Genomic DNA, 12,295 nt, shown 5'->3' on the forward strand with positions numbered 1-12,295 from the left:
GAGTTAATTGATGGATCATTCTGGTCTATGCAAGCTCATTTTTTTGTTGTTGTTGTTTGAACAGGATTGATGAATCCCATACATTTTTACATAAAGCTCATGCATTGTGTCGCTCTGAAAACGAGTGAAATGCCCCATTCGACTGAAAAAAGAAAGAGAGAAAGGTCATTCTTACAAATGTGCCAATGAGCTAACTCGGAACTGGCTGACTACATGTAAGTATAGCAGGCACCAATTGCAGTTCAAGCTACAGCTCCCTTTTCCTCTTATACTGGCATGATATGAAATCATTCTCAAGATTTCCCATTTCAGCCATTCAGCTGAACTTACTGCCACTCTGCATTGACATACTGTGCAGTGCATAAACATACACATTATGACTGTAAAGCACATGTTGTCCCATGAATTGAAGATAGCTCTTCATTGCTGTTAAAGGTGAGTTCACTATTGTACAATATTCACCACGCCTTTCAAAGGTGCAATGACCTTGAAAGGTCAAGTAAACTTTTGCATACTGTATCTGCAGTTCTCGGCACCAGTACTGATCCATATTACAGGATGTACTACTGTTACATTGTATGTAGCTTGCCTCCAATGGTCTGCAACTTGCATTTTAACCAGCTCAAGGCTGAGTGCCACGCTCGTGCTTTCCTTCTATTGGCAAACAGCCATTGTCTGATCTTGGTGTAGCATATTGTATGCATGGCTGACTCCATTGTTTCGATAGTCCCATAGCAGGCCAGGTTTTCAAAAATGCCTTTTGAGCACTCTTTTTCATAGTGTCAACTACTGTTATTTGTCTCTGAACTAATCTGGTGCTAAAGGATAAGAGAAGTGGCACAGTTTGAATACTCCATGGGCACACTGGGGTATGGGAGAGTCAACTGATAGATTTACATGAAGAGCTTTAAAACATTATTGTTAATCAAGCGGGGATATCAGAATTCTTTGATATTTGCAGGTCTAGGCAGTTAGGACTGTAACAGCATCAATATCTCTCTACAGAGTTGATCTTTCCTTTCATACAAATTTGTAGAACACATGGATGGCAATATATTAGTCATGGGTAGAGCTGTCACACCAAAGAAGAGCACTCTCTGCATATCACACTGCATCAGCAGATTTTGCAACATCCTGAGACTAAGTAGCATTTTTTTCTTGAAGATATAAAAAAAACACATCAAAAATGCACAACAAAGGGAAATATTTCTTGTTCGACATATTTCTTGTTCAGCACACTAAGTAGGAGAGCACAATCAAAGCAAGAGGCAATGTTTCTCTACTGATTCCCCCCCCCCACCCCCACCCCCCAAAAAGCCTAGAAGTGAAAAAGAAAATTGCAACCCTTAGGCGACTGAAACACATTGATAAAAGCCATCATGCTGATTATCTTCAACAGCTTGCGGTAACAGCTGTTGTTTATGTACAACCTCATATCCATTTCTCTCCTTTCAAAAAATGCATTGCCTAAAACATAAAAGTTTATGCACACTTGGTCCCTGCACGTCATCTACACTAGTCAACACATATTTAGCCACATTTATCTAAAAATAATGAATGGAAATAATCACTATTCAGGACCATCTTTCAATCATTGCTTCAGATGAAATACAATCAAATCTTTACTCTACATTCCAGCATCGCATTAAAGAGAGACTTCGTGGAAGATGACATTTTCTGAAGGTTTACACAGCAACTCACAAAAATCGAGGTGGGTGACATTCACTTCTAAAAATAGATGTGACTTCATAGTGGTACATGCAGACATTGCAAATTTGATCTCAAAAGTTGCAAAAGAAAAAAATTAAAGAAGCCTAACGGCCAGGTCTTCTCATGCTGCAGAATTATTGCGCGAAACATCGGGGGGGGGGGGGGGGGGGGGGAAATCCCCCCCCCAGCCCTTTTAGAGTTAAACACAAAGTGTTTATGGTTAAAAGTAATTTGCAGAGGACGGTGAAATACGGATGAAAAAAAATGGGTAAATACAAACATCTTTCACATGCAGGACTCATGGCCACATTCAGTTTAGTGAATTTCAAGAAGGGCAGTCACAAGCGGATATGAGACCAAAGGGCTATTTGAAAAGCTGTGATAATGTAATGCAAAAGCGTCTTTCATAAAACTAGAATGCATGCACAGCAGTTTGCACTACAATGCATGAATCAAAAAATTGTTTTAAAATGCACAAGCGACTCTCGTGGTATTAGTATTAGATATCTTTGGTCAAAACTTGAAGGGACACTACCATTACCCTATTACGGTTAACAGCTCTGATTTTAGGTGAACAAGGGGGCCCTAATTCTACTTTTGATGGCTCCATGCTAGCCTAGTAACTGTCATAAAGAACATTTGTGCATAGATCTAGAGCAGATCACCATATTAGTTGGTGAATGTGTCATATAATATCCCTGAATCAGCAGAGGTGTTAGTTGAATTCCTACCAACAAGGCGACCTTTCATAGTCTCAATAAACATGAGGCTACACTAGGTCGGGTGTCTTTTGGACTATTCAGTTCACAGCGGGTGGATGTACTCCTACATATTCTAAAGACAAGTCCAAAAATATACTGTAGCTAGTAAGAAAGGTGGATACTTGTCACACGCTTATGATTTACTCTACTGCATCTGGATGACTCTCATGTAGTAACAGTAAATGATTTGAATTGTTAGCAAGTCAAAGACAAGAAGAAAAATCCATCTCTGAACAAGACTGAGAAAGCACTACAATACTGTTCTCCTGACCTTCGTGAAAAATAATCTAGAAGAACCAATATGGACCTCGCATTCAAAGAAATATACTGTACATGATACAAGGATCTGAAATATATATTTTATGGAAAGCACTTGTGAAAAATAGAGGAGATACCATGGAATGCAACAGACAAATTGTTCCTTGCTTTATCCACGCTCTACAGCCCGCTTGTTCACGAACCGTTTTGTGTCGCTTTCGTCGATTCCGACACGGTGGGTGTCTGGGAAGCAGGGCGGGGCTGACTGTACAGGTAGATAGCCGAGATGACCAGAGCGGCTCCAACGCAGAACTGCAGATTGATAAGGAACCCGAATAGATACACCGACATCACCGTGGATATAATAATACTGAAGCTGGTCGCAAATCCCTTGAGGATGTTGTCCGCGTACTTAACGACCACGGCCACCAGCAATCCACCCAACGCCTGCATGGCAATCACCAGCCAGACGTACTCCGTGTAGCCAAAGAAGAAGCCCTTTTCAAGAACGCCACCTCCATCCTTTACGAAGATGCCGATGATTCCAGTCAGGGTCCCAAACAGGCCCAACTGGATGTTCCTCAGCCAGATGGATGCCTGGCTGCCCTTGAGGATCTTCTCAAAGTAGACCCCAGCAAACCCTGATGACAAGCAGGATACGATGACGGCTATCAGGCCTGTAATGGGTGATTGTTCGGTGGTTGATTTCTCACTAGCTGCCTTTGAAGGGTCGCTGGGTTGCATCTATAAGAAGACACACAGATAAACAACAAACAAAATAAAGTAAACTTGGTTGGTCATCATGGGACACTAACAAATATTGCAATACAGCACATATCGCAAATGTTAAAGAGTCAAATAGTATGTAACAGGAAATATTCTCCTTACATGTTTGTTAAAGTTACAAAGAATTTCAGTGACCGATTCAATTACAAAAACAAGAACAAATGATATGTTTGCTACTAATCATGAGAGTAAACACCAAAAAACCTGCCCCTATTCATGGAATTCATGATTACGATATAATTAAAAAGAAGTAAATACATGTATACTCTAAATGTAAATGGCAATCTTCTGCATTCTATTCACTGGACTTTGAGGCGATCACTTTTATAGACACATCCGAAAAAGTTGAATGTGAATCTCTCTTCTTGCAATAAGAGGTTGTTTTGGAACTCCTTTGGAGTGTAACTGTAAGCCTAAAATTTGATAGAAGAAAATCCAGTCCAGCAAAGGTAACTCACCTGTACAATGGCAACTCCCACAAAGAGCATGAGGAGGGCTACCCACTGCAAAGACCAGAGGCTCTTTTTTAGCATCACAACAGAGAACAGAGCTGTCGTGAGGATCTTAAGCTGGTAGGAAACCTGAGCAAAGGTGCAAAGACAATTCAAAAGAAATCATGGAAGGATGCTCTGTAAGTTATGAAAAAAGCCTCATGTAACGTTTGAAGCATAAGGAGAAGAGACAACATACAAAGTGCTTGCAGAGCACAAACCTCTACTCCTGCTGCATATTTCCCCTCAAATGTAATGCACAAAGAAATCAAATAGTTTTCTATCTCAGTAATATGTTTATATTTTAGAGTGTATGTATGACAGAGAGTGCAATCAAAGATGTTTTTAATATTCTGCTGTGACTTTCTAGACAAGATTGCATGCTCACTCTCAGCCTAATTACAGATCAAGTAAAAAAAGGAGGAATCAGCCAGATAATTGAAAAGTGACAAGGATTACACCAAGTATTATGAGTGTCCTCTGAAGAAGAGTGACATAGTATTAAAAATGTTGACACTGCCTAAGAGAAAATCACTCTGAATCGGGTGTCACCTTTTAATATGCTCCCATAGTGTTCATCATGACACATCAGTAAACTGAAATCAACCTTTCATCCTTGCTACTCCACAGTATATTTGAAAAATGTACATGTTCATAATTGGTAGTCTCAGAACCAGAGCTACAAGTTATTGGGTTGTGGGGAATATGATTTACTGTAAAAGTGGAAATTTTCGCGCATTTCACACAACCAGACGCTAGCGCAAAAATAAAAGTACTGGTATGCGAATATTTTTGCATGCCATACAGTATGTCCCAGTAGTTAATGTCCTAATTCCGCGGAATTTAAAACAAACAAAATTCATCTTTATACCCCGCTGAGCGCAAAAAATTACTCATGCGAAAATATCCACTTTTACAGTACTGTGTAATCAGTACACAAGTGAATACATCAAGTGTAGATACGCATACAGGATACTAGATTCCTACATGTACATGTACATACCGGTACTTGCAATGTCTTGTACACAATTGAACATGACTACCGGTATACATTGCATTTTGTGTGTAGATCATGAGTGTCTTTATGAAACAAATAATCAGTCTATTTGTACTATTACAGCTACTAATAACTTGAAATGATGATCAGAATATCAGAAACAATAATAGTAATGACAGTATTACCATAAACACAATAACTATGAAAATGATCAAAAACCAAAACAATACCAAGATACCAAACACATACTTGTAGGTTGTCAAGTCAGAGGAAGAACAAAGTTCCCATGTAATATAATAATAATAATAATAATAATACATACAATTTCTATAGCGCCGTTCTCCACTTTGATTAAATGCTCAAGGCGCTTTACAATTGTACATCAAAGCAAACAGATTGAAAATACAAGTACATCACAGTAATAGAAGAAGGATGAAGAAGCAGAAAAAAAAGACATGAAAGTCTGTCTTCAAAAGACACTGGTCTTCAAAATGCACTGCTAAACAGATAGGATTTTAAATTACTCCTGAAAGATGTTATAGAGCTCGAGTCTTTCAGCTCACGAGGAAGTGAATTCCACAGTGTTGGTCCAGCGTGAGCGAAAGCTCGTTCCCCCCAAGATTTCCTAGAAAACGGAATATGTAAGAGACCTGAAGTTGAGGATCGAAGAGTTCGTGAAGGTTGGTATTGACGAAACAAACAAACATTGTAATCAGGAGCTGTTCCCTCAATAACATGATAAACCAAAAGAAGTATCTTAAACCGAATACGCTCCTGTACAGGCAACCAATGAAGACTCTTCAGGATAGGTGTGATATGACTGCGTTTACTTGACAAAGAAACAATACGTGCAGCGGCATTTTGTAGCTTTTGTAATTGGGCAATTTGCGAGTTTGGTAGATTGAAAAACAAACCATTACCGAAATCAAGGCGTGAAGAAATAAGTGCATGAACAAGTTTTTCCGTGGCAGAGCGAGTCAAATACTTGCGAATAAAACCAATATTGCGCAATTGATAACGGACTGATTTAGAAATGTTGGTGATTTGATCGGACATAGCCATGTGAGAGTCAAACATAACACCCAGATTGCGACATGACTTTGACAGAGGAATATCATTACCTACAATCGAAATACAATTAATATCCAACTTATTCAAGTGAGATTTAGAACCAAAAAGGATAAATTCACACTTGCTGTGGTTTAGAAACAATGAGTTAGACCTCATCCAAGCATCAATATCAATATCAATATCAATATCAATATACCTGCATAACTCTGGATGTTTGCTCCAAAATGTACACAGATGCATTAGAAATGTGTGAAGTATTGCTATCATAAACACTGCTTCAGTTTAACAATAAGCATGTGAAATATCAACCTAAAAGGTTGCCGGAAGTACTATACAGTCTCAGAGCGTACCCAATCATGGTTGTGACCAATTGACAAATTGGGCCAGAGTAGATTCCACCAATCTTCTGCGCCAGAGTGCAACACATACAGCTTGTAGAAAAATTTAATTGCTATGGCATGACCGATCATCACATAATGTTCTACCTACCCACTACTGACTGGGGAGGGTAATTCAGGTATAAAAGTTGTACCATTAAAATTTATCTACATTTTTTATCTCAAGATACCCCAGACAAAGTCATTATCAAGGCAAATCGCATCAGCCAGACTAGTTTCTTGGAAGACTTTCTTGATGTGTTACAAACTAATTCAAAATGGTGGAAGATTGGAAGATAAATTGAACCCTTCTGAGAGCTATCTTTTCTTGAATAACAACCACAAATGATCGGAGAGCCGCACCTGAAAAGTAGCTGCACTGAGGTTGGAAATGGCGATGAAGAGGAGGTTGTTCTGCACCATGTAGATGAAGGAAGGCACGGCCAGCTTTAGGGTGTCCACTGGCTGCATGACGATGCTCTGCCAGAGGAAGCGGCCGAGCTCCACCACGTTGCCCCGCATCTGGGCCAGGATGATGACGATGCAGGTAGTCATCTTGATGGCCTCACACAGCACCACTGCCGTGGAGGTGAAGTACTTGTCGCCGGGCAGCGTGCGGGTGTAGCGCATCGTGAGGATGAGCGATGCATTCTGCACCACCAGGAAGAACAGACTGACATACTTGATGTTGTTTCTGCCTGCAGAGAGCGGGGGAAAAGATATACCAAGCAGAAATAGAAGAGGTTACACATTGAGATCCAGATAATATCAAAAGTATTCACTGGCAATAAGGCTACATTATTTTCAAAAGAAATAAAATTCTGGATGTGGCCTGTGTGCCACCACAACCAAATCATGATCTTTTTAAACCAGTGAATCACTTGTCTGACTGTCACACATAATCAGGGATAGGACTATACATATAAGCCAAGTCTGTACCACCCACTGAATTAATCAATCTTTACAGACAATGCTGAATCTTTCTTTTCTTCCACCAAATTTGGATGCAGCTTCATTGCCAGCAAATACATAGGAACTCCCACAGCCATCAAGAAGCATGTTATTAATAGAATACAATCAGGGTACAATCAACAGCACTTCAGGGAGATTTTCAGAGCATGACATGACACGTTACGAATGGGTGGACACTTGTCTTCATCCACATAACCCTAAATTGTGACTCCTGAACCCTTTACATACCCAAGCTAAGCTTTTTCATCAGCATAAAGAATCCATCTACACTTGACCTAGATGTACAGTAGAGGTAGCAAGCTCACTACAGCAATAAGCCTTTCAATAGTCAAACAGGAAGGCCATGGTGACACAATAGTCATCATAGGGATTAGAGGCATTTAATAGGGGTATTCACTCAAGTGGTGTTCTCTATTCACTAGCAGCTATAGTTTCCAGACATCTGCCTTAAAGGTTTAAAACACCTGTACCCTAATCTGGCAATTGGATGTACACTGTAGTCCTCACCCACTCACACACCATAGGGCCTACAGCAAAGTACCTTTTGGTATTAAATATCCATAGGCAGAATGACAAAAAAAAAAAAAAAAAAAAAAAAAATCAGATGATGTGATTATGTACCCTGAAGTCACCAAACATCTCTCACCCTAGTCTGCACAGAAATCTTTGCTAACTGTCCCTTCTCAAACCAAATCAAAAAAAGATGGAATCTGATCTAATTCAGCAAAATGTTGGCTGAGAATGACAGAAGCGTCGAGACGCTTCAAACACCAAGGCTCTCACCTGACGAAAAATTATACTGATTGAGCAATGATGAGCTTTTCAGGGAAATACACCTTACATTTCTGTGACATGATTGCATTTGTACCGAGTACAAAGAAGCAGAGCTAAATTGTAATGAAATTATACCATTGGCTCATCCACCATGCATTCATCTCTTTCAAGATAACAAATGTTATACTAAAACAAAAACAAAAACAACAACAAAAACAAAAATGAAATTCTTAAGTTTCATGACTTTATTTGTTTGCTAGATTTCATGCCACTATTGGAAGGGGAGAGTAAGCTTGGACTTAAAAATTACATTTTCACTTGTTTTGATGAAATTCAGTAATTTTCATTCTTTTGTCTGTGATATCTGATGTAGAGTTGACTGTTATTGTTTTCTCTTGGCAGTATAAAAGGCTTGGTTAACTGAAAATTACAAGAACATTGCTTTGTTTGTTTGTTTGTTTGTTTTGTTTATTTTATTTTATTATTATTATTATTATTATTATTATTTTTTTTTTGGGGGGGGGGGGGGGAGGCTCATAATATGACATCACTTGTTTCTGTACACCTTACGTAACACTGCCGCAGTTTGGGATCAGGTACAGTTGTACACTTGAATGGCCCAGAGACAGTGCGAATATTTGAAACATGATTAGGTAGAGACATCTTGTCTCTGTTTCATCACTCCCAATTAAAGACAGTCTTTTGGGACAATGGTGGAGAAAGGATGTTTGCCCTCCATTGGCAGTTAACCACTTATTGCAAGTTTACACATGTGTGATGATGTCAGTGCATTCCATGGCATACAAGATCAACTGAATTACAAAGATTTCATAAAGTCACAAACTTTGGACCAAAAAAAAAGCAACCTCCTGGTCAACCACACAAAAAAAAAGCAATGACAAAATTGGTGTCATAAGCATGAGATTGCTACCATTGCTAAAAACTCCATCCAGTGTATGGTGCCTGTCCAAAAAGGGGAAAAATACATGAAACATAATGATAAACAACAATATCATGCAATCATGGAGGACATTAGCTTGCATCAGTGCTGTTGATACATGTATCTTACAGTCCTCAAAATGGATTGTAACTAGAAAAGATGTGATCTGCCTCCTCACCCAGTTCACACAGTTGCCTCACCGGTCGTCGAAATGAAATCCTCCACAATTCCATCCCCCAAGCCCTTCGCCCTTCACACACTGGGCTCTGCCACACTTTAATATGCATACAGGTGCTACCCACTGAGAATCACAGTCACATCTAAACATATGTCATCCATTTGGAGTAGAATATCACACACTAACAACTGCTACATGGTAATGACTGACACTGTGGCTGCAGTCTGCTACACTGTTGTACATCGTGCAAACATTACATGCTGCTTGCTGTGGAATACGTTACAAGAGTGAGACACGTAGATTCTGCCGTCTCCAAAACTTCTGACCTCACACATCCGCAGAAGCAGGCCACACATCATCAACTCTCTCAGTTCGGCCTTTTTTTTTTTTTTTTTGCCCTCACTCTTCTTTACTTTGAAATGGATCCCAACAGAGAACAGTCAAGCACAGTTCTACCTGGTCTAGGGCAGCTGCAGGGCTTTTTCCCCAAGAGTACTGCCACCGACTGAAGAGTACCAGTACATTCACCTCGATATCATTAAAGTACTTTCAGTTTTCCAAAATTAATGCATTATAGTGTGCAGTACATAAGCACTTGCCCGATTGCACAGGGCAAGTAAAAAGTTTAAAAGCCACCTTTGTTCCCTTGTTCCCCCCCCCCCCCGACAAACCCCCACGAAGTCAACCATACAGAAGCCAAAAGATATTAATGGCTGTTTAGTGATGCAAAGCACTTACTATTCACTTCAGCAACTTTCTAACACTTGTACACTAGTGTATGTGAAGAAGCCCCTATACAATGCAACGGCAACACTTGATTGGACAGAGTTTGTTAGGCTACTCCATTGTGCCTAAGCATGCAAATCAGTGGGTGCTGTTTATTTAAATGAATGTAAAATTATTAAGTCCTTGACTTACACATGATTATCTATATCATTTCCTTATATTTTGGACTCTCTTTTCGGGCAAGTAAAATTAATGTTCCGACAAGTGCTTTGCAACAAATTTGAAAATCTGCTTGCCCAACCGGGCAAGTGGTAAAATAAAGTTATGCAGCACCCTTCATTAGAGCTTGCAGCATGCAGAGTGCACACATTTTAAAGGGATCGTATAGTTTTGGTTGAGACCTTATTTCAGGTTTCTAACATTTTTTGGTGAGATAATGAGAAACCTCTCACAAAATATGAAAGAGCATGTATAAATTCCATGAGGAATTCAACGTTTATTTGATGAAAATTGGTTTTGAAATGGCTGAGATATCTATTACAGAGTGATTCTTATAGGTGTGGGACCCACACTTTATTACGATCACTTTGTTTTACTTTGTTTTTGGATGTTTCAGTCATTCCAAACCCGATTTTCATCAAATACTGTAAAACGAGGAATGTTCGCGTGCATTTTAATTTCGCGAATTTCGCGAGCGCCAAGATTCGCGAAATTAAAATGCACGCGAAAGTTCTTGTCTACACTAGATGCATTGAATGCCAGTGGCAGTTCGCGAAAATTTCATGCCGCAAAATAGGCTGTCGGCTCCAATTTGCGAAAAATTCATGCCGCGAATATATCATGTTTTACAGTAAACTTTGAATTCCTCTTAAAATGGTACGCTCTGTACTATTTCATAAGTTTTCTTGGTATCTCTCAAAAAGTTAAAAGCCAAATTCTTATCTCCACCAATACTGTGCTATCCCTTTAAGAAATCACCTCCATCAACTCCTTATTTGCTACCTTTCCCAAGCCTGCCCACATTCCACTTCCAGCATCCAAATTAGGGAGATTCCAAAAGCAATCCGGAAAAGAAGTGTGAATAACATTTAACTGAAGACAACAGACTGATACCCAACTCAAGGATATTTTGCATTCTACCATCAGGGCATGAAGAAAATTCTACTTTCAGTTTCAGGGGCTTCTCGCAGAATTAGGAAGGCTTTAGCAGTTCTGCTTTCCTTCTTTCTTTCTTTTTTTAAACCATCTCAATCACCTAACCAATGAATTAGAAATGCTGATAAGGTTGTCACCAAACATCCACAAAATTTCATAGCAGATGAACACCTTATTGGTCAAAAAGAGAGCAACAAAGATTGTTTGATGTAATACAACCAACTCCCACACATCAATTTTTATCTCGAATTAGTAAGAGAACACAAAGTGTCAGTACAGCAGCAAACTGTTTACAGTCTCTGGCTTTGTTTGCCAGAGAGGCACAATCATCTTTACAGTCTATGTACCACCACCCTCCCCCCCCCCCCCAAAAAAAAAAGCTCTTCTTAACTTCATTCTATAAAAGTCAGCAAAACAGTTTTATAAAGTCTTCTCTTTGTTTTTTATCGCAACTCCACATTGCAAACAAGTCTGAAGCATCAGCCACTAAAAGCCAATAATAGACACACGAAACCCATGTAAATACCTATTGTAGCATGCATGCAGCATACACGGGAGCACTACCTGTACTGTACTGTAAACATCAATATTTTTGCGAGACTATTTTTTGCTCTAAGCTGCTCAAAAACATATATGCCGATTCTTGAATTCGCAGTGTGCAATTGTCAACCTACTCGGAATGTGCAGAGAAAATTGTGAAGACATTTTCGTGGGTTGTAGAATTTGCGCGAGCCAGAAGTTACGCAAAATATGCGAAAATTAACATACATATGTACCCTGAATATTTCTGCTTTTACAGTGTACCACAATGCACACATGCACATGAACATTGAATTTCTTTACCTTCAGGCCATTATACAATTTATGCACTTTTACTTTCCATGTTGTACACTGCGAGAGGTCAGATTTTGCTTTCATTTCAATCACTTTGTATTCATTCAACGTAAGCACAACCTTTTCCCACCATTGTAGGGACTTGGGCAGCGACCAGATTGAGCAAGGGACTTCCAATAATGATCTGTACGCTGCCGGAATGAGGATGTATCATTGTGGTGATTGTGATGTCTCTCATTAAAATGCATAGTACTCCCAAAAATAT

At 39.4% G+C, this 12,295-nt stretch overlaps 1 protein-coding gene across 1 annotated transcript; it reads right to left on the reverse strand.

Moving 5' to 3' along the window:
- Nucleotides 1-2,748: 2,748 nt before the first annotated feature.
- Nucleotides 2,749-7,168, reverse strand: LOC139713269 (UDP-galactose translocator-like; the record flags this gene model as incomplete). Its single annotated transcript, XM_071625014.1, has 3 exons — nt 2,749-3,473; nt 3,974-4,096; nt 6,815-7,168. Coding segments are annotated over 3 exons (1,026 nt in total), but the record flags the coding sequence as incomplete, so codon positions are not given.
- Nucleotides 7,169-12,295: the final 5,127 nt, after the last annotated feature.

This window comes from Diadema antillarum, unplaced genomic scaffold, assembly GCF_040938485.1.
Source record: "Diadema antillarum isolate AM-2024a unplaced genomic scaffold, OU_Dant_1.0 seq00001937_RagTag, whole genome shotgun sequence".
Taxonomy (NCBI): domain Eukaryota; kingdom Metazoa; phylum Echinodermata; class Echinoidea; order Diadematoida; family Diadematidae; genus Diadema; species Diadema antillarum.